This window comes from Oenanthe melanoleuca, chromosome Z (genome assembly GCF_029582105.1).
Source record: "Oenanthe melanoleuca isolate GR-GAL-2019-014 chromosome Z, OMel1.0, whole genome shotgun sequence".
Lineage (NCBI taxonomy): Eukaryota > Metazoa > Chordata > Aves > Passeriformes > Muscicapidae > Oenanthe > Oenanthe melanoleuca.
The window spans coordinates 24,360,581-24,378,889 of record NC_079362.1 but is presented as its reverse complement, the minus strand read 5'-3'; the positions used below and the strand labels follow the sequence as shown (position 1 = coordinate 24,378,889).

At 36.1% G+C, this 18,309-nt stretch overlaps 1 protein-coding gene across 1 annotated transcript in view; it reads left to right on the top strand.

The window, feature by feature from the left end:
- Nucleotides 1-18,309, top strand: part of LOC130264849 (3'-5' RNA helicase YTHDC2-like) — a 30,439-nt gene that overhangs the window by 9,525 nt on the left and 2,605 nt on the right. The window contains exons 8-27 of the mRNA XM_056513424.1: nucleotides 1,558-1,665; nucleotides 2,709-2,857; nucleotides 3,260-3,395; nucleotides 3,754-3,880; nucleotides 4,140-4,205; nucleotides 5,098-5,276; nucleotides 5,451-5,547; nucleotides 5,628-5,715; nucleotides 5,808-5,888; nucleotides 6,753-6,835; nucleotides 7,872-7,977; nucleotides 8,099-8,218; nucleotides 8,580-8,852; nucleotides 9,283-9,409; nucleotides 10,351-10,556; nucleotides 10,969-11,164; nucleotides 12,270-12,379; nucleotides 14,625-14,914; nucleotides 15,331-15,508; nucleotides 16,431-16,634. Of these exons, the coding sequence (XP_056369399.1) occupies nucleotides 1,558-1,665; nucleotides 2,709-2,857; nucleotides 3,260-3,395; nucleotides 3,754-3,880; nucleotides 4,140-4,205; nucleotides 5,098-5,276; nucleotides 5,451-5,547; nucleotides 5,628-5,715; nucleotides 5,808-5,888; nucleotides 6,753-6,835; nucleotides 7,872-7,977; nucleotides 8,099-8,218; nucleotides 8,580-8,852; nucleotides 9,283-9,409; nucleotides 10,351-10,556; nucleotides 10,969-11,164; nucleotides 12,270-12,379; nucleotides 14,625-14,914; nucleotides 15,331-15,508; nucleotides 16,431-16,634 (2,924 nt within the window). The remainder of the gene's footprint in view (nucleotides 1-1,557; nucleotides 1,666-2,708; nucleotides 2,858-3,259; nucleotides 3,396-3,753; nucleotides 3,881-4,139; nucleotides 4,206-5,097; nucleotides 5,277-5,450; nucleotides 5,548-5,627; nucleotides 5,716-5,807; nucleotides 5,889-6,752; nucleotides 6,836-7,871; nucleotides 7,978-8,098; nucleotides 8,219-8,579; nucleotides 8,853-9,282; nucleotides 9,410-10,350; nucleotides 10,557-10,968; nucleotides 11,165-12,269; nucleotides 12,380-14,624; nucleotides 14,915-15,330; nucleotides 15,509-16,430; nucleotides 16,635-18,309) is intronic.

The window sequence follows — 18,309 nt, the reverse complement described above, 5'->3', positions numbered from 1 at the left end:
AGGATTTACACCTGTGATATTGTTAGTATATTGCAGTAGATTCTAATTCTGGCTTCAGAGATTGCTGCTAGTTACTGGATAAAACTCAGATAACTGTATCCATTTCAGAAATGCAGTCCTAGGCGAATTCAGGTTTGCGTTTTATTCATGTGATTCTTTGCTTCATTTAGAGTTTTCCACCCAAATCATTGGTTCATTTTAGGGGATGTTCATGAGAAAGAGTTATTTTTTCTTATTTACACATAAAGTATTCATAAAATATTACATTTTTTACACATATTATTTACACATAAAAGTATTTATTTCTGATTTTCAGTTTTGAATTGTTGCCTAGGAAAATAAGGCTTGCATCTTGTTGGAGGCGTGAATGTGGAAGTTACACATGATTTTAATATTTGTCTTTTTTTTTTTTTTTTTTTTTTAAGAGAAAAACCTTATTGTGATTTTTGTGTGGCTTTCCAATTTACTTTTTTTGCATCTTCTCATCCTTTTAGATCAATAGATTTATTTTGGAAATTATGACTGCTATGTCTTTCTTCAGTTAACTGCAGTGGTTATACTGATATCACATACTGAACTTCACGGGATAATCACAATTGAAAAGATGCTTTTTCAAATTTTGCTAATGTAAGAATTAAAGAAAGAGGGTTTAGATACTTTTTCTTTTAATATGATAAAAAGGTTTGATTTATCTGCAGTATAGCTGACACAATGTGATCACAGAAACTGACATTTTTTAGTTGTGGGTTTCTGCAGAGCACAGAGTTTGTGATTAGTGTTAGAAGACTTCCTTCATGACAGCTTCTAAAAGTATGTGAATTGTAGCTTGTTCTTTCTGAAGGAGAGAAAATCCTAGGTGATACAACCTTAGTTGTGATAAATGTCTGCTATGGAACTAAAAATAGATCTGAATTCTTCCTGTGTAAAAACATAATTTAATATCTATAAATAAGGTCTAGAAAACAGTGATGTTAAAAGAGAAATCAGGGTAAGTTGTTAGGAGAGAAGGACCATCAGAAGTAGTTAGTAAAGAAAGCCAAAATTGGCTTCACTAATTAAGGACATTGGGAGAAGTCATCTCCTCATGTAATTCTCATGAAAGGAGGTAGTTGAATACAGGCATGGCATTCTGCTCATGGAATCTTAAACTAAAACTGTCTGAATTGCTCTTATTCTAAGTAATTCAGGTGGCTGACACAGTGAATTCTTTTTTGTACACCTGACAAAAGTGACTCTTCTCATTTGATAAAATTGTAATAAATGTCTGTTTTATATCTCTTGCTACTAACACTTAATAGAATGGAAGAGGTTAATGAAAAACAAGGTACACAACTGGCATTTCCTTTTTTGATTTTTTTTTTGTGGGCCAATTGCTAAAAGAAAATAAACTCAAGTGAAGATACTCTTAAACTTTCCAAGGAATATAGTAATTCATTAAATCAAGTCCTAATCATGTTTAATTCCATTTCCTGTCTATAAAAACTATTTTTAAGATCTACTGTTCTTAAAGCAGAGTTTGAGAGTATCTAATCTTTCATTAATTATTTCTACTTTTAGTCCAAGGAAGACCTTTTGAAGTTAAAGAGATGTTTTTGGAGGACATTTTACGAAGTACTGGGTTTACAAGCAAAGCGATGGTAAAGTACAAAAAAGAGAAGCAGCAAGGTTGGTGGACTTGTTAATTGTTATGGCTTGACATTGAGTCTTACTGATTGATTGAACAACAAGGTGATTCTCTGTTAAAATTCTACAGTCAGGTTGTTAAATGAGACATGATTAGATGGCAGCAAGTATCTTTAGAACTCTGTATTTATGTTGTTGACATAAATTGCAGTTGCAAAAATATTTTTACTTTCAGTGGTTATATTCTTACTTCTTTCAATTGATAAATATTGTATTTTTCCTAATTATTATGAAGTAGAATTACAGATGTGGGGGCATTGCCCGCATGAAAAGTATAGAAACATAAGATACAATATGCTGACATTTAAGTGCAGCCATTAGAGAAGGCAGGATTTTGTACGTCTTGCATGGACACAGTTTCTACTATTAATATTTTTCAATGCATTCTTCAGACATGGATGCATGTAACATATTCAGGTCAAGGATCAGTAACACACATGAAACAAATACAAGGGGTTCTTTTTTATTGGTAAGTATTTGGGTATATTGATCATAGTATTTGAGAATTTTTCCTGATAGCTGAAAGTAAGGATCCTCATGAGTATTAAAAAAAATAGAAAACTACACATTTGTCATAGTGCTCGGCCCTGATCACTGAGGGTAGAGAAGCTCAGTTGAGGCACTGATGGATTCTACTGTTTCTTTTATCTGTACACAAAAATTAGTTGTTGAATGCAAGAGTTATATCACTCGTCTTTGGAGTTTCACTTCTGGAGAAAGATCTGGATTGAGAATTGTGTAGAATTACTTAGGAAGCTTGTTTGGATGCAGCAGGTTGCAGGCTTAATGAGTTAAGCAGCCAAATGGTATTTCTTACCTTGTTCTTAGAGCAGATGTTTGTAGTGGTGCACTTTGGGTGCCCTTAATCATGGAATTTATATTGGACTGGTAGCAATGTTCTACATTAAATAAGAGATCAAATAATTTTAACTTTGTGATTAGATAAAGCTGTTTTTTTAAGCTGAAATTAATGGATAATTACTATGACTGTAAAACTTTTCATGGAAATCTGTTACGCATTGTAGAAGAAAAACAGCAAAGCACTCTTACTGAGTGGTGTTCTGCTCAAGAAAATAATAGAAAGCTGGAACCTCAGAGACCGAGACCTGTCCCAAGGGCAACTGAAGAATGTAGTCTGTTAGGTGATGATGGTGACACAGTATTTAATCAACTGGTAAGTTTTTCCTTTTGTTGGGAGGTATGTTTAAATCTGCTTTAAAAACTGTTTTCTGAAGATACAACTTCTACTTCTGTAGAATTTCTTGTAGGGTATTAACATATTTCATAGATTTTTTTTTAAATTATCATCAACTACTCTAGCTGCAGTGTGCTTTTCACTTACAATGGTTTATACACAACTTTTTTCAGCTTAAATGGTTGAACTGCCATTGCTTTAAGTACTTGCATATGATACTATAAATGCTTTAACTAGCTGAATGCTTTAATTTTAACCTGAATGCTGGATTTCTGATTGTTACTTGGAAAAGCAACTGTTCAGTTTCTTCATGTGTGATACATGAGACTAAAGATAAGTCTTGGAAATCATCCATCTTTCGATACTCTTCTTTCTCTTCAGACTGAAAAAGATGTGAATTGCCTTGAACAATGGATAATAAAAGAAATGGATTCTTGTCTTTCTGATATCTGGTTGCATAAAGATATTGATGCATTTGCTCAAGTGTTCCATCTCATTTTAACTGAAAATGTCAGTGGTAAGTCTGTCATTCTATTACATAAAAAAACCCACTAAAATTACTTGAATTTTTGTGGCTACTTTATCTCCTGTTTCAAATGTTATTAGGTTTGAATTCTGATGCCTTTTGGAAAAGTGAATAGAAGTAGCAGAATTAATGAATTGTTTTGAAGTATTAACAGATACTATGGTGTGTCTAAAGTAGTATTAAATTCACATGAGCTGAGTGGTGGGATGAGGTCAGAAAAATAATTCTCTCTGGCCTGGATTTTCAGAGTCATATAAGCCATATTCATACTGCATTTCGGTGAAAAAGTAAGAATGTTTTTATTTGGTTTGCTGATATATTTGTTTATTTGTTTATTTGTAATTTTCAGTTGATTATAGGCACAGTGAAACCAGTGCGACTGCACTAATGATTGCTTCAGGGAGAGGCTTTTTGAGTCAAGTAGAGCAGCTGATCAGTATGGGAGCAAATATCCACTGCAGATCATCCAACGGCTGGTAAAAACAAACAGACAAACCAAAACACAGATTTACTTGTTGATATACAAATGAGAAAGAAATTTCTATAACATTTAAACTAGTTACTAATTTAACAGATTATGTAAGCAATAATAAATTTTGACATTCGAAACATTTTCTAACTTCTGTTCATCGCTTTGTGTTCTGGAAATTATAAACTGAATTCTTAATTCAGAGTCTTAGGCTGTGTGTCTTTCGAAGCGAGAAGTTTAGGAAAGTTTTCTGTGTACTCTTTCAGGATGGCTGTGGACTGGGCTAAGCGCTTTGGACAAACAGAGATTGTTGACCTGTTGGAATCCTACAGGTGAGCTATAACTGCTTTGCAAGAAATAGTTGAAGGTAAATGTTGAAGGGCAATTTGCATTTTGTCTTCTAATCAGGGCAGTTTTTAGTTTTTTATGCCTTCAAATCTGACTGAAGTAGCAGGATTTACTTGAGACCAAGAATGTTTAAAAAACAATGTGTGTTTGTATTCAGTGCATTTGTGCAAATACTAGAATAAATATAGTTAGAGTCATGTGGATTTCTTTCATATTATTATTATTATTATCATTATCATTTTGATGTGGGTATTGCCATCATGATTATATGTCTAGCAGGATGAGTGTAGTGACTTAAATAGACAGAGATACTGATTCTACCATGTACCATTTTAATTTCAGATGCTTATTTAGGAAACAAATCTGTTGCATTTTTGTCTCTACATTGTTGTCTATACACAGTAGCCATATTAAAGAAACTCAATAGAAGTAACATCTGTACTAGGTCTTTCAAGATTTGGTTTCTGATTAACTTACAGTTACAGTTCAGTTATCATTTTGTAGAGACCAATATTTTTTAAACACTTTTTAGTATAGTTTCAGTTTGCGTAGTACCTGCTTGTGGGGAAAAACATTTGGGAAATACATTTCTTTTAAATACTTCTTATTTAACAGGTAAACAAGTACTTGTCTTTATATTTTGAGTTCTGACACTTTTCTTATGGCTTTGTTTCAATAAAGAGTAAGAAAATCAAAGTTATGCTAAAAATTGAAGTTTCAATCAGTGGACAGTAATAGTGTTTTGTTTCTGCTACTCTTCAAAATTAGGATTTGGAAGGAGTAGTCTTGTTGGTGTTGATGTAAGTTTAGTTGGTGGCTGAATGCAAACCTGAAACAAACAGCCTTGACTTTGGTCTGTGCATTTGTCTATTTTAGTGCTTCAGCAGGGTTTGGAAATCTGGATGAAAGTTCTCTGGTCCAAACAAGTGGTAATGACCTTAGTGCAGAGGACAGAGAGCTGTTGACAGCTTATCATCACAGTTTTGATGATGAAAAAGTGGATCTGGACCTCATTATGCACTTACTTTACAACATCTGTCATAATTGTGGGACTGGTAAGTATAGACACACACTCCCAGTTAAAAACTATACATTCAGCCTTTGATGAAGCCTGCCCTTCTTTTGGAAACACTGAATAGGTAGAACCTTCCAAGTGTTTGTCTGCACAGTACTGATAGATATTTTAAGTGAATTTGCTGCTTAACTCTGCAAACCCACTTCTTTTTCAGGAGCGATTTTAATATTTCTTCCTGGATATGATGAGATAGTTAGCCTGAGGGACCGTATTCTTTTTGATGACAGGAGATTTGCTGACGATGCTCACAGGTAAAGCCTCTGGTTCCTATGGTTGAGGTTTTCATTGTATCTTTGAAAAATACTTATATATGCTCTTTGTCTTGGATTAGATATCAGGTTTTCATGCTTCATTCAAATATGCAGACTTCAGATCAGAAGAAAGTACTTAAAAGTTCACCTCCTGGTGTGCGCAAAATAGTGAGTTTTAGAGGACTTTGTTAGATACTATATTAATCTCTTTTGTGTTTGCTTTTAACTATAGTTTTGGTTGTTTATCGTTTTATTTGCAGATTCTTTCTACAAATATAGCAGAAACCAGCATAACAGTCAATGATGTTGTATTTGTTATTGACTCAGGCAAGGTGAAAGAGGTATGATTGGTTAAAACTTTCTGTAACAAGTAAACTTGTAAGTGTTATTCTATAATATATAATAGGTAATTTTTAGAGTACTCTTTTTATAGTAGGCTGAGAGCTAGAGCATGTCAAGTAACAAAGATCACTGAGAAGTTTTGACCTTCGTTTTATGACAAATTCTGTAAATAATTAGCTGTTATTAAACCTTCTAAAAACTATTGTAGATTTAAATGTTGATACATTTTTTTTAATTTGCAATTTCTGTTAGTTTTTTTCAAACAAGTCTATCTATTTAGACTGCCATGTCCCTGAGATTTAAGAGAGCACTGGGAGTTCCCTTTGTCCTATTTCTGTGTCATCTCCAGATCAAATCTGTTAAGTTTTTAAGTATTGCTTCTGATGTGTGGCTTTTGTATGGCTTTGAAAATGAAGTTGGATTTCATAGGGGAGATACATGCCAAATTTCTAAAGTTCCTATGGCAATACAATTTTTCTGTAATTTTGCATCAAATGTAAAAAAATAAGAATTTAATTTCGAAGTGAGACAAGGAAGAAAACTTTAATCAATACAGTAACATTTTTTTTCCTGATTTGTGATAATTTGAAATACAGTCCATATCTTTTATTGACTCAAAATTAACTTCTGACTAGAAAGAAAACTTCAGTTTTGGGTACTTTAGCACAAAGATAATGCAAAACATCTATTACAAATTCAGTTGAAAGGAAATCCTTCAGAGCATACCTTTGTGCCAGAAGCTGCTGGTGTTTGGTCAAATTATTTTTTCTGCTTTTTAAAGAACTTCTGTTAAAAGCTTACTAATAACTTTTATTTCATATATCATGGTTAATAGTTTTATGTTCCTTGCTCTGCTTTTATAGAAGTCTTTTGATGCACTGAGTTGTGTTACAATGCTAAAAATGGTGTGGATTTCAAAAGCCAGTGCTATCCAGAGAAAAGGCAGGTAATAAATGCTTCACACTTATTTTTATTTTGCAGATACCCACCATCCCTATGTTAACAGTAAAGTACAAACCTATAGCAGTCACATTGGGTAATGTTTCTAGCCTAGATCCAGTATCATATTGAACAATGATTAATACTTCTCTGTAGTAAATTAGGAGTCAGCATGTATTTTCTTGGAGTAACTTCCCAAGATATAGAAAAGTGGCTCTCAAGAATGCCCCAGAACTTACATTAGGTCTAGGTTATTGTTCCCCATGAACTGAACTTCTCTTTCTGGCATGTAGCACCCACAGCCACAGTAACTTGTCTGTGGGCAAAGGACTGCCCACTGCTAGTTTTTAATTGATACCCTGACATCCTTTCTTTAGAAGTGACACTGAGCAGTGATTCCTGGTTGACGATCTCCAAAGTATTCATGACATAACAGGCTATTATTATACTCTTCCCAGCACAGTGAATGAGGGCTGGGAAGTTATGTGTGTTGATAGCAGCAAATGCCTCTTTGGAGACATGATGTTGTCATTACTCTCCAGGTTTTTGAGCATGAATTGTGAGCACTTTCTGTCTCTGTTCCTTCATTCACACGTTGTATGATTTGCATTCTACCATTTACATCTAGACTTCTGACTGGGGAATTTGAAGAGGAGGAAAGAAAGTTTGCAACTTAGAGTCCTTATGGCACAAGATGGCCAAGATTTGGATTTATTTCAAGTTAGCAAAAAAATTATATCACTTTATTTAGATAGGGTCTGACCTTTTTTCTCCAAATTTTTCAGTGTAGGGTTAAAATTAAAATAATTACTAGGAGTATTTTTTTATAATAAAATTATATAAATTTCCATACTGTCAAAAACAATTAATGTACCGGAAAACTCTTTCAATATGAGGGACTTCCTCTGAACAACGAAATTACCTTTCTCTTAGACCTTCTTCTGCACTTGCATTCTGAGTTTGTGTGGGTTGTTTTTTGTTTGGTTCATTTTTTTAAAAAAAGAAATTCTAATTTTCACAGCCTCCCACATTTTATTTTCCAGGGCTGGGCGCTGTCAGCCTGGAGTCTGTTTTCGTCTCTTTAGTAGGCTCCGTTTTGAGAACATGTTGGAATTTCAGACTCCAGAACTTCTAAGAATGCCACTTCAGGTTCGTGTTTATGCAGAAGTTATACCTTTTAAGAAATGCAGAACTCCAAAATAGCATTTTGTGTGAAAGTATTTTCTCTTTCCCAAACCTTACTAGTATTTTTCTTCTTTTTAACTTGCAGGAGCTTTGTTTACACACAAAACTTCTGGCTCCAATTAATTGTCCAGTTGTTGACTTCCTTATGAAAGCTCCTGATCCTCCACCAGCTTTAATTGTGAAAAATGCTCTGCAAATGCTCAAGGTCAGCAGAGGAATACATTCAGATGGGAATTGTGTTTAATTAGTATCTGTGGTGTGGTAACATACCTTACTGACCTTTAATTGTACTGAAAGTCTTTTTCACTTAACGTAAGGATGCTTTGAATTTTTGTTTGTTTTCATTTTGTGTGTGTGTATGTATTTTTCCATGTTAAGGGAAAGGACTGCTGTAAAATCTCATCTTGAACTGAAATTAGTTTGACTTGCTTCTTTAGTGTTTGAGAGCAAATGTAGGTAATGTCCAATATTTGTATCCTTTCCGCTTTTGTTGTAAATTAATTTTGCTCCCTTTCCCCTTCTTCCCTTTGTCCCTGCATCCCCACCTTCTTTCTTTTTTCACACAGACTATAGATGCCATGGACCCTTGGGAAGATCTCACTGAGCTTGGTTATCATCTCACCGAATTGCCAGTGGAGCCACACCTCGGTAAAATGGTGCTGTGCGCCGTTGTTTTGAAGTGTCTGGACCCTGTTCTCACCATTGCTTGTGCTCTTGCCTACCGAGACCCTTTCGTGCTGCCCACACTGGCCTCTCAAAAGCGTGCGGCCATGCTGTGTAGGAAGCGTTTTACTGCAGGAACCTTCAGTGACCACATGGTGCTACTCAGGGCTTTCCAGGTACCCTTTGGAAGGAGGACTGTGCACACATCAGAGGGAATGATGTACCAGCCAAGCTGGATGTAGAACGTTAGACTGTGGCTTTCCTCTATATTGGACTCTCAGATTTCTGAGGGACACATTTTCTCTGATGTTTTCAAACCTGGTTAAATTTTGTGATTTCCTGCAAGATGCCACTTTATATCCTATAATATTGGTAACTTAAAATAGCAATCTTTACATAGTGATATCTATAATAACAGAATGAACTTAAAATAATGTTTCAGTTAGGAAATGGTGAAAAGAAATCTAGTAGTTAAATTAAAAAACCAGATTTAATACATTTACTTTGGTTAATTTTATTGACTTAAATGTAACATTTAAAAATATGTATTTTTAAATTTTAGACATTTAAATTTATAGGCAAATGTTAAAAAATTATTCTTTACAGGCATGGCAGAAGGCCCGCAGTGATGGCTGGGAGAGAGCCTTCTGTGAAAAGAACTTCTTGTCTCAAGCCACAATGCAGATCATTGTAGGAATGAGAACACAGTTGCTTGGCCAGCTTAGAGCCTCAGGTAAATAGGTTGGAAAAAGTTCTAACATAATTTTAGAATTGTGTGCAAATTGTAAGGAGAATAGTGTTCACTTGTCATTTTCCTTCCTTAATTTGAAAAAGACCATTACATATTCATGCTGGGTATGGGGGAGATGCTAGGGTGAGAAATGTGGCTGGGGAACACCTGGCATAACTGTAAACATCCTGAATGTCCTACTGTCTTGCAGTGTGAGACATGTTTCTTTGGGTTTTTATTTTCTAGTGAACTTTTTCCTGAGGCAGTTGTTAAAATGAGTTCAGACCCTAGGTTCTGGGGCAGAGTCAGTTAATTTCAGCTGAAGCTGGATGTCCCTGGAGAGTGTCCTGAATAAAGAAGTCCCTTTAACCCTTGCTGTCAGTGTGCCCAACCTTCATGTGCCCTGCTTGTGCCTCACATGCTCCTCTTGATCCACTGGCAGTTCATGGTCTGGGTTCTCCTACTGCCTCAATGTGGGCAGCCCATTACCTGCTCTTATATTCCAGCTTGAGCCACTTGTGTGGCCCTCCAAGGTCTCATCCTTTATTATAGAGGTATCTGTTACTTCCCCTGCTTAGCTGTTCATGCTAACAAACAGTTCACCTACACTATATTTAAAGTTCACCTACACTAGGTTTTGAGCAGAGTCCACTCACGCTAAATTGTAAGCAAGTTGAAATTAAACTACGCAATTTCTAATACTCTCTTAGGTAAAGAAGTATTGTACAAAGTATTTCTATTCTACAGTAGCATGAAACCCCTTACCAGGAAGAAATTCAGTGTAAGAATTTCCTCTTGGTGCTGTTAATGTTGGCAGTTGTAAAAAATGCAACTAATTTGTAGTTTATTTCTTTTTTTTTTTACAAATTCCTTTTGAGGAGCAAAAAAAGTAAATCTTAAATACAAACAAATATAATACAGTTTTGATCTCTTTATTTCTTCAGGTTTTGTTAGAGCCAGAGGAGGAGCCGATATTAGAGATGTTAATGCTAACTCTGAAAACTGGGCTGTAGTTAAAGCTGCCTTAGTGGCTGGGATGTATCCCAATCTTGTGCATGTAGACAGACAGAGCCTGGTTTTAACTGCACCAAAGGAGAAGAAAGTGCGATTTCATCCTACCTCTGTTCTTAGTCAGCCTCAGTATAAAAAGGTAAAGCCACTTCAAACTTTTTAGAAAATGTTTTTTCTGGCCGGTGATAGAATGAAAAATTGAAGTTTATTTTTCTGGTATTTCAGTTAGTTCTGCTAAGTGGAACAAGACAAAATAGTACAAAGAAAAAGCTAGATATAAAAGTATTTTGAAAAGGTAACAATCTCTGCTGATTGTTATGAGGAAAAGGTTCTGCTCTGAAACTGGTATTTCTTTAGATCCTCTTTTAAAGCAAAATACTTTGTTTCAAGGTGACAGGATAACTTGTAAGTCTAGTTGAATATGCTTGTGCTTTTTTTATTTTTATATATGCAAATATTATTTCTACATACATATAGTAAGAGCTAAGTTAAAATTTGTTTCGAGTACACGTAGACAATAAAATAGCCTAGTCTTATTTGCTCCTGCACAGATTCCCCCAGTGAATGGCCAAACTGCAGCTGTTCAGGCCCTCCCTACTGACTGGGTGATATATGACGAAATGACGAGAGCTCACAGGATAGCAAACATCAGGTGCTGTTCTGTTGTAACACCCATCACTGTGGCTCTCTTCTGCGGACCAGCTAGGTTACCAAGTAGTGCTTTACAGGCATCTGCATCCTGTCAAGGTATACTGAAGCTTGGATTTCGAATGTTTGCATTGGTATTATACTAGTATGTGATTTGGAAAACTTAATTTTCAAGTCTATTTTCTACATATTTTGGCTAATTCTTAAAATGACAAAGCTATATATAGTTCCTGTAGGTGTTCAGGAATAATTTATAGGCTGTGTAACAAATATCTTGAGTTTTGTGAATTCTTGTAAGTTCATAACGTTCATGGTTCTGGAGGCTCAGAAATTACAGTACAGTTTTTTAAAAAATAAAAAATACAACCAAAATGTTTAAAGACAGTACTAATGCTGAGAATTGTAGTGTGTGTATTTCTTCTACAGCCTCATTTATTTGGTACTTTGAACCAGATTATTCAAACTGGATAGTGCAGTTACAGTTAACATGGCAAATAATCATATTGCTTCCAATGGACACATGCATTTGAAAGATTATTTTTTACTGAGAACTTTTAATGTCAATTGGTCATATTATTAAGTAGAGGTAGAAGAGAATTTATTAAAATTTCTTTTTTTAATATTTAAATAGAGTACTTTAAGAATAGAAACAAAAATAATCCTATCGGTGGTCAGTTCTGCAGAAATACTAGTTTGAAGAGTCCAAGCTGACTTTCCTGACTTGCTGTGAAACTGTTACCCTTAAAATAGTGTTTATGCTGATTGAATTGTACTTTGAAAAAGAAAAATGAATCCTAAGTAGTCATGTACATTTATATATTTATTTTCTTAATAGGATTTCATATGTATTGTTATACTAAGATAGAAAGCAAAGAGCAATGTGTAGTTTTACAACCAGCTTTAGGCGAAAGTTTGATAATGGGGGGGCTTGTTACTGATGAAGGTACTTGAAAGAGCCAGATCACATCACTGTAGGTGTTTATGTAGTAGGGCCCTTAAGAGGTCTAGGAACTTGTTCTCCTTACTGAGGCAAAGATCTTCACTGGGGTGTATATGCAGAAATGAAAATGCGTGTTTACAAATGGTTACATTTTAAGTGAAAATTTAGAAGGAAAATTAGCTTATTATTGATTATACAGCTTAAGGTTTGAATGTAAATGTAAATAATACAGAAATGTTAATGCATGTTTTATACTGAATTCAGGAGGCAGGGTATCCAGTGATAGCAGTGACAGTGAGATGGAAGACAAATCAACTTCTAATGCATCGCTACTGAAGCTGGATGAATGGCTCCACCTCAAACTGGACTCTGAAGTATGTAACCTACCACTTCCATGCTTGTTTTGTGTAGAAGAATATTTATGCCATACCATCTTAAAAAGATTCCTAAAACAGTTGGATTCTCAAAAATTTACTGTAAGAATGGCTATTGTGATCCCTTTAGATCTCTCAAATTTACAGGAAAACATACTAAATGAGTTAACCTTTATTTCATGAGTTCAGTAATAAATCTGAAAAACATACAAACAGGGGCTCAATCTTCTTTTGCCCAGGCTGGTCAATTGTGTGAATTCACATATTCAACATCCAGGTTTTAGGGCTTCCTGTGGGTTGTGACAACCCATAACTCTTAACTCTTGCACCTGTAAGCAAAAAGGAAGAAAGAATTAGTGTTCAGTCAGACTAAAGTTACACATGCACTCCCCGGCCTGTGCAGTATTCTCACCTCACTTTAGGGAAAGTCAGTACCCATACAGACAGCAATAAAAAAAGAACAGCACAGTTCTGCCTTTTTGCACCAAGAGATCTTTTGTGAATTTCTGAAGACAGAGCCCTCAAATGAGTGTAGGAATGCTTTTCACCTAGGTGTGTGCAGTTTGCGGGAAATCTGAAATGTCCCCCTTGCTTTCTAGTCTGGCTCACCCTGTCGAGGTGGCCAGTGAGGTGCAGCTGAGGCAAGACGTCCTTCCCCTGTTACAGACTACACACAACCAGCAGCCCTTCTGTCTGTCAGAAATCCTGTCTGTGACATCAGTTTAATGGCACGATCCGCTGAACCCAAGCGGGAGTCGTGATGGCTCATTTGACCCCAGGGTGCAAAAGACAAAAGGCAAGAGACTCAAGTTTTATTCAGCAGCAAACAGCAATGCACTTCATTGCGTGCCAAGAGTTCAGCTTTTCGATAGAAGAGAGAAAGAGGTAAAAGAAACAAAGTAAAAGGGGAGAGGGAGACAGAGAAAAGATGAGGATATAGCTACCAAGAGAAGGGACGTCGTCCTCAAGTTTTCTGATAGACGCATCTTTGATCCATTGGGGAGAAAGAGATCTCAGAGTCTCTTTAGGAAAGTCCCTTTTTACAGTCTTTTTCCAAAGCGAGTGGCCTCTGGCCAAAAGGTGGGAAGATTTATGGACTATTGTATGCGGAGATCATTGCTCCAAGAAACAGGTGCAGGAGCAGGATGTTACAGCCAGTACCCTGCTCGAGCGCAGCGCAAGCACCAGGCACACCTACAAACAGTCCTTGGCAAGCATCCACCTTGGCCAGGCCAGAAACTCCTGTCCAGAGCGAGTGGTGTGGTCCCGGGGTCTCAGTCTCTGATGATGGTCTTGAGGCAGATCAGAGAAACTTTGGACCGACTCTTACATCTAGCCAACTGCAAGACTGCTCATTATTCTTCCACTGTCATAATGGGGCTGTCCCATGTATCACTGGAAGCAGGAAAACCTCAGCAGTTAGCTGCTGTCGGATCTGCTTCAGAAGCACTTTGGGTAAGCTGATGTTGTATAATTTCCAGCTTGGCAGTTTGATCCATTTCCATAAGTTAAGAGATTCTAAAGAAACTGTCAGACACAAGAAAATGAATGCAAAGAGCAGAAAGCTGCAGGTAGTAGTGGCTGCATAGTGGCCCTTCTGCTCTTTGTGGTCCCCTGTATTGCCTCTGTGGTTCTCCCAGCACACAAGACCTTGATTGAGCTGAGTTACCAAAATTTGAGCAGGAGTTGAGAGAACAGTAAAAACAGCATATTGTGTATTTCCTTTTCTGTGAGGATGACTAAAGTTGCATCACTAAAATGAAGCTGGAACTACTGAAATAAAATTGCTGTCAGATTTTATAAAAAGAAGCCTTTGAAGATATAAGTTTTCTGGTTATTGTAAAGCTCTGGTTGTGTTAGAAGGTAGAGTAACCAGAATTACTCTACCTTTTCTATCAAGTATGTCTAAAGAGCCCATAAATACAAACTTAACTGGCCGGAAGGGCGTTAGACATGAAAAGACTGCTTTTAAAGAGAAGATAAATTTTTAAAGTGAAAAATGAAAAATTCTGTGTATTTACAATGGAATTTTAAGTATTGTGCTGTACTGCATGAAACAGACCTGAGGAAAGGAAAGGTAACAGCTTAATTTAAATAGAAAGTTTTCTTTTGCTCCCTGAGACCTTAGTCTTGCCTTTCAGTTTGCCAGAATGCCAGCTGCTGCCTGGTAGGTGAGATGTAGGGTATCCTTTGCCTAACTGATATAACTTTTATTAGTCTTTAACAGAACTGAAATTTATTACAGGCTGCTGGTTTGCTGTTGCAACTCAGACAAAAGTGGCATAGCTTATTTCTGCGTCGTATGCGAGCTCCTTCTAAATTGTGGTCTCAAGCTGATGAAGCAATTGTAAGAGCAGTTGTAGCTGTTTTGACTGCTGAAGAACAGTCTGCAGGTTTGCAGCAGCCTTCAGGAATTGGTCAGAGACCAAGACCTCTGGCTTCCGAAGATCGTCTTTCAGCATCTACATGGAGGCCAACCAACACCAGGAGAAGTACAGCAGAAACTGAATTCTCTGACTCCTCTAATGCTGGAAAGTAAGATGTTGAGAGCTTCCAGGGACTGCAGCTTGTAATTTATTTATCTATAAAAGCATCACTTGAATTTCTGCTAGTATTATGAAGAAAGACACAGTATAAATGCAGCTGAAAGCTTTGATGCTGCCCTGTACTTTGCTGTAGTTGTGATTTCATTGAGATCTATTTCATATATATGCTGGCTGTTTGGGAGGCCAGTCAGAAATAGTGCCCATGAGTTGTGCTCCTTGGGAAGTAGCAGTAGAGGTTTAACCATAACACTCAGAATGAATGCATGCTTTCTTTTAGAGTGTTAAATATGTTTTGGAATTACTGTAATATATGTGGTCATCAAGTAGGCTGATATGTAGATATAAATTGTTCTGTGACCTCTTGCAAAACTCACGCTCTGTTGTGTATCTCCCTTTACTTTTTAGAGTTCTAATGAGGTCTGCACGTCCCATACTTCATCAGCCAAAGAAGTACAAACGAAAAAACATTTTGCACTCCAAACAAACTTTTGATGACAGGTCAGATCGATCATCAGTGAGGTCTGCAGACAGCAGTAGCTTCCCTAGCCCCTGTGCTAGTCCATGTTCTCCAATATCTGGAAAGGTACAATTCTCATAAACATATTACTCTGCTTTTCAAAATTAATAGAATCTCTTGATGATATTTTTCAGCAGCTATCAGGTATTGTATTGATAAATTGAGACCCTAACATAGATATTCATTGTTAACAACCACATAATATTTGTTTTTGAATTGATAATTAAGAATAAATATCCTTGTTATACTAGTTTAATACAGTAAAAATAGTATTATTTGGAGACTTCTGAAGTAAACTTGTTCAAAGTAGACAAAAATGGAATTTTGAGGGGTGGGGTTATTTTTTTTTTTTCTTTTTGAACCTTGGTATAATAAGCAGTGACAGTGTATACAGTACATATATTTCTGAACTCTGTGTATTCTGTCTTCTCCTGTTTCTGTTACAGCATACATTGGTACAGATTCTCTCTAAGTTTTGTGTTATCTGCCTCATTATGACTTCTTGGCAGTATTTTTGATGATTATTTAATAAAGTATACATTTTTAGTGAGGTTGTTTTCATAAATCTCCCTGTATTTTTTTAATTTAGACAGTGTTACAAGTAGAAAATTTGTTTCCTGAAAATGGAAATGCAAGTGTGCTGCAGGTTACCAGTCTAGGGTGATTAATTTTGTGTCATCTGAAGTTGTCCAGACTTCAAAGAATTGTAATTAATCACTAGACTATGTAGGCCTGTTCTGCTGTAATTGTTTGCTCCCCCTCTGAATGAATTATAATTTGGAAAAGTGCTTAAAAATGTAAAATATATTTAAATAAGTCAATTCTGACAGGAACAGCTGATAGATAGTATGTTTCTTGTATAATCTAGAGATGGGAGGGCAGAGGAGGGGAGAAACTCAGTGAAGGGTCTGTCTGCATGTGTGTAAAACTTCAGAACTAAATCCTAGTTTATTTTATTGCATTTATTAATTTAATTTAATTCTTGCAGGCTTGCAAATCACCTTCACCAAGACAAAATAGGCCAGTTCGTTACTTTATAATGAAAAGTAACAACTTGCAGAACATTGAGATTTCTCAGGAGAAGGGTATATGGTCCACTACGCCAAGTAATGAACGAAAACTGAATGCAGCCTTTTGGGAAAGCAGCATGGTTTATTTAATATTTTCTGTTCAAGGGTCTGGACACTTCCAGGTGAGTCGTTGGCTGATTCCAACTATTGGTGGTGGTTGATGGTTTAGGAGAGTGCAGCAAATGGCTGTGTATAGTATGAATGGCTTTGTTTATGACTTCTGACTTTCTAGTAAGTAGAGTATTGTGCTATGTCTCTGGTTGCTGAGGAAGAGTACTTTATTCTTCTCCAAAATAGTCCCTTTTAATGAACTCGGTTTTTCCTGCAAAGGATAAAACTAAATTGCCTCCAAATATAACGAGTCAGAATAATGTTTCTACCATACATAAATAAAACAGGAGCAATGGAATGAACATACAACAATCCATACAAAGCAGGGAATTGCTGCCTTTCTCTCTGCATGCCAAAATAAATATTGTAAGTGAACAAGAAGATACAATCAAGTCACACCTTTCTAAAGCTGGGAAACTCATATGCCTTTAATACAAATTCTAGTAAAAACTGTTTTGCTTGAACTGTAGTTTCTCAAAGTTAGGAAATCGGAAAGTCATGACCACGATTTTTCCAGAGCCATCTGGAAAATTCACATTTAGTTAGGTATTTGTCAACAATTTGCTGACAAATTTGTGGCCAGTTTTTGACCTGCTAGTGTAAAGTTGCAGGTTAACTGTGTTGTAGAGCCTCCTAAACTCAATTGTTCCAAGTAAAGAAAGTTCAGTTTATTTCTTTATATACTATAAACTATTAATAGAAGTCAGCTGAACTTAAAATTTAATGAACCAGTCTAAACATAGACATGCTGGTGATACCACAGAAGGATTGTGGTGAAATGTACAGTGATTTGGCAAATGCCATATTAGATAGTAATTTTCAGCATGCCAATTGAATCTGAAAATGGGCTGTTACATCAGTGCTCTTAGACAAGAAAGCTGGGAGGGAAGGACACTGAAGTCAGGATGTAGGTAGATTATGTTGCCTTGCCCTTCCAGTTTTGGCAGTGCACTGGATCTTCATGGGAATGTAAGAATAACATTCCTATAATATTCTCTTGATGCAGGTGTCTCTACTTCCCACCTGTATTTTTCCTCTGTTCCTTTTATTAATTTTCATTGATTTTCATTTAAGGCTTGAGCTGTCTAAGACTGCAGAAGTATGTGCTGGTAGCTTTAAGCAGTGCACTGCATCTCTTGGACTCCTAAGTGTCAGAACTGGAGTAAATTTGCCTGAACAGTTGATACATTGTGTGTGGCCTGGGTTTATTTTTGGTTTGTTGGTGTGTATGTTTAAAGGGTGTCCTTAAGTAAGTTAGATGCAATCTTGCCTTTGTGGTTTCTTCCATTTCCTTTCTGAATACTTGTCTTGTTGAAATGTCTTTCAGCTTCATTAAAGAAGGAACTTTTAGCAGCTTTGACTTATTTTTTTGGAGAATAGCTCTATGCTTTTAATTGTATATGAACATTTGTTAACAAAGAGGGAAACAAGGGAAGGAAGGAATGGATTTTGGAAAGAATTTTGTACAAGTAGTGAGGAATAGCTAATGGACGTAGAACATTCATCTTGATACCTTGCACTTCAAATGTTTTTATAACAGTTTTTCAACCTTTGTTACAAAGCTGAATAAAACCCCCCTGAATGCTTATTGTGAGAGATTAATTGAAACATCTCTCCTTTGCGGTCAAATTCTAGAAGGTATATTTGAAGTGAAAAAAACAAATGATGCATCTAACTTTCTAGGTG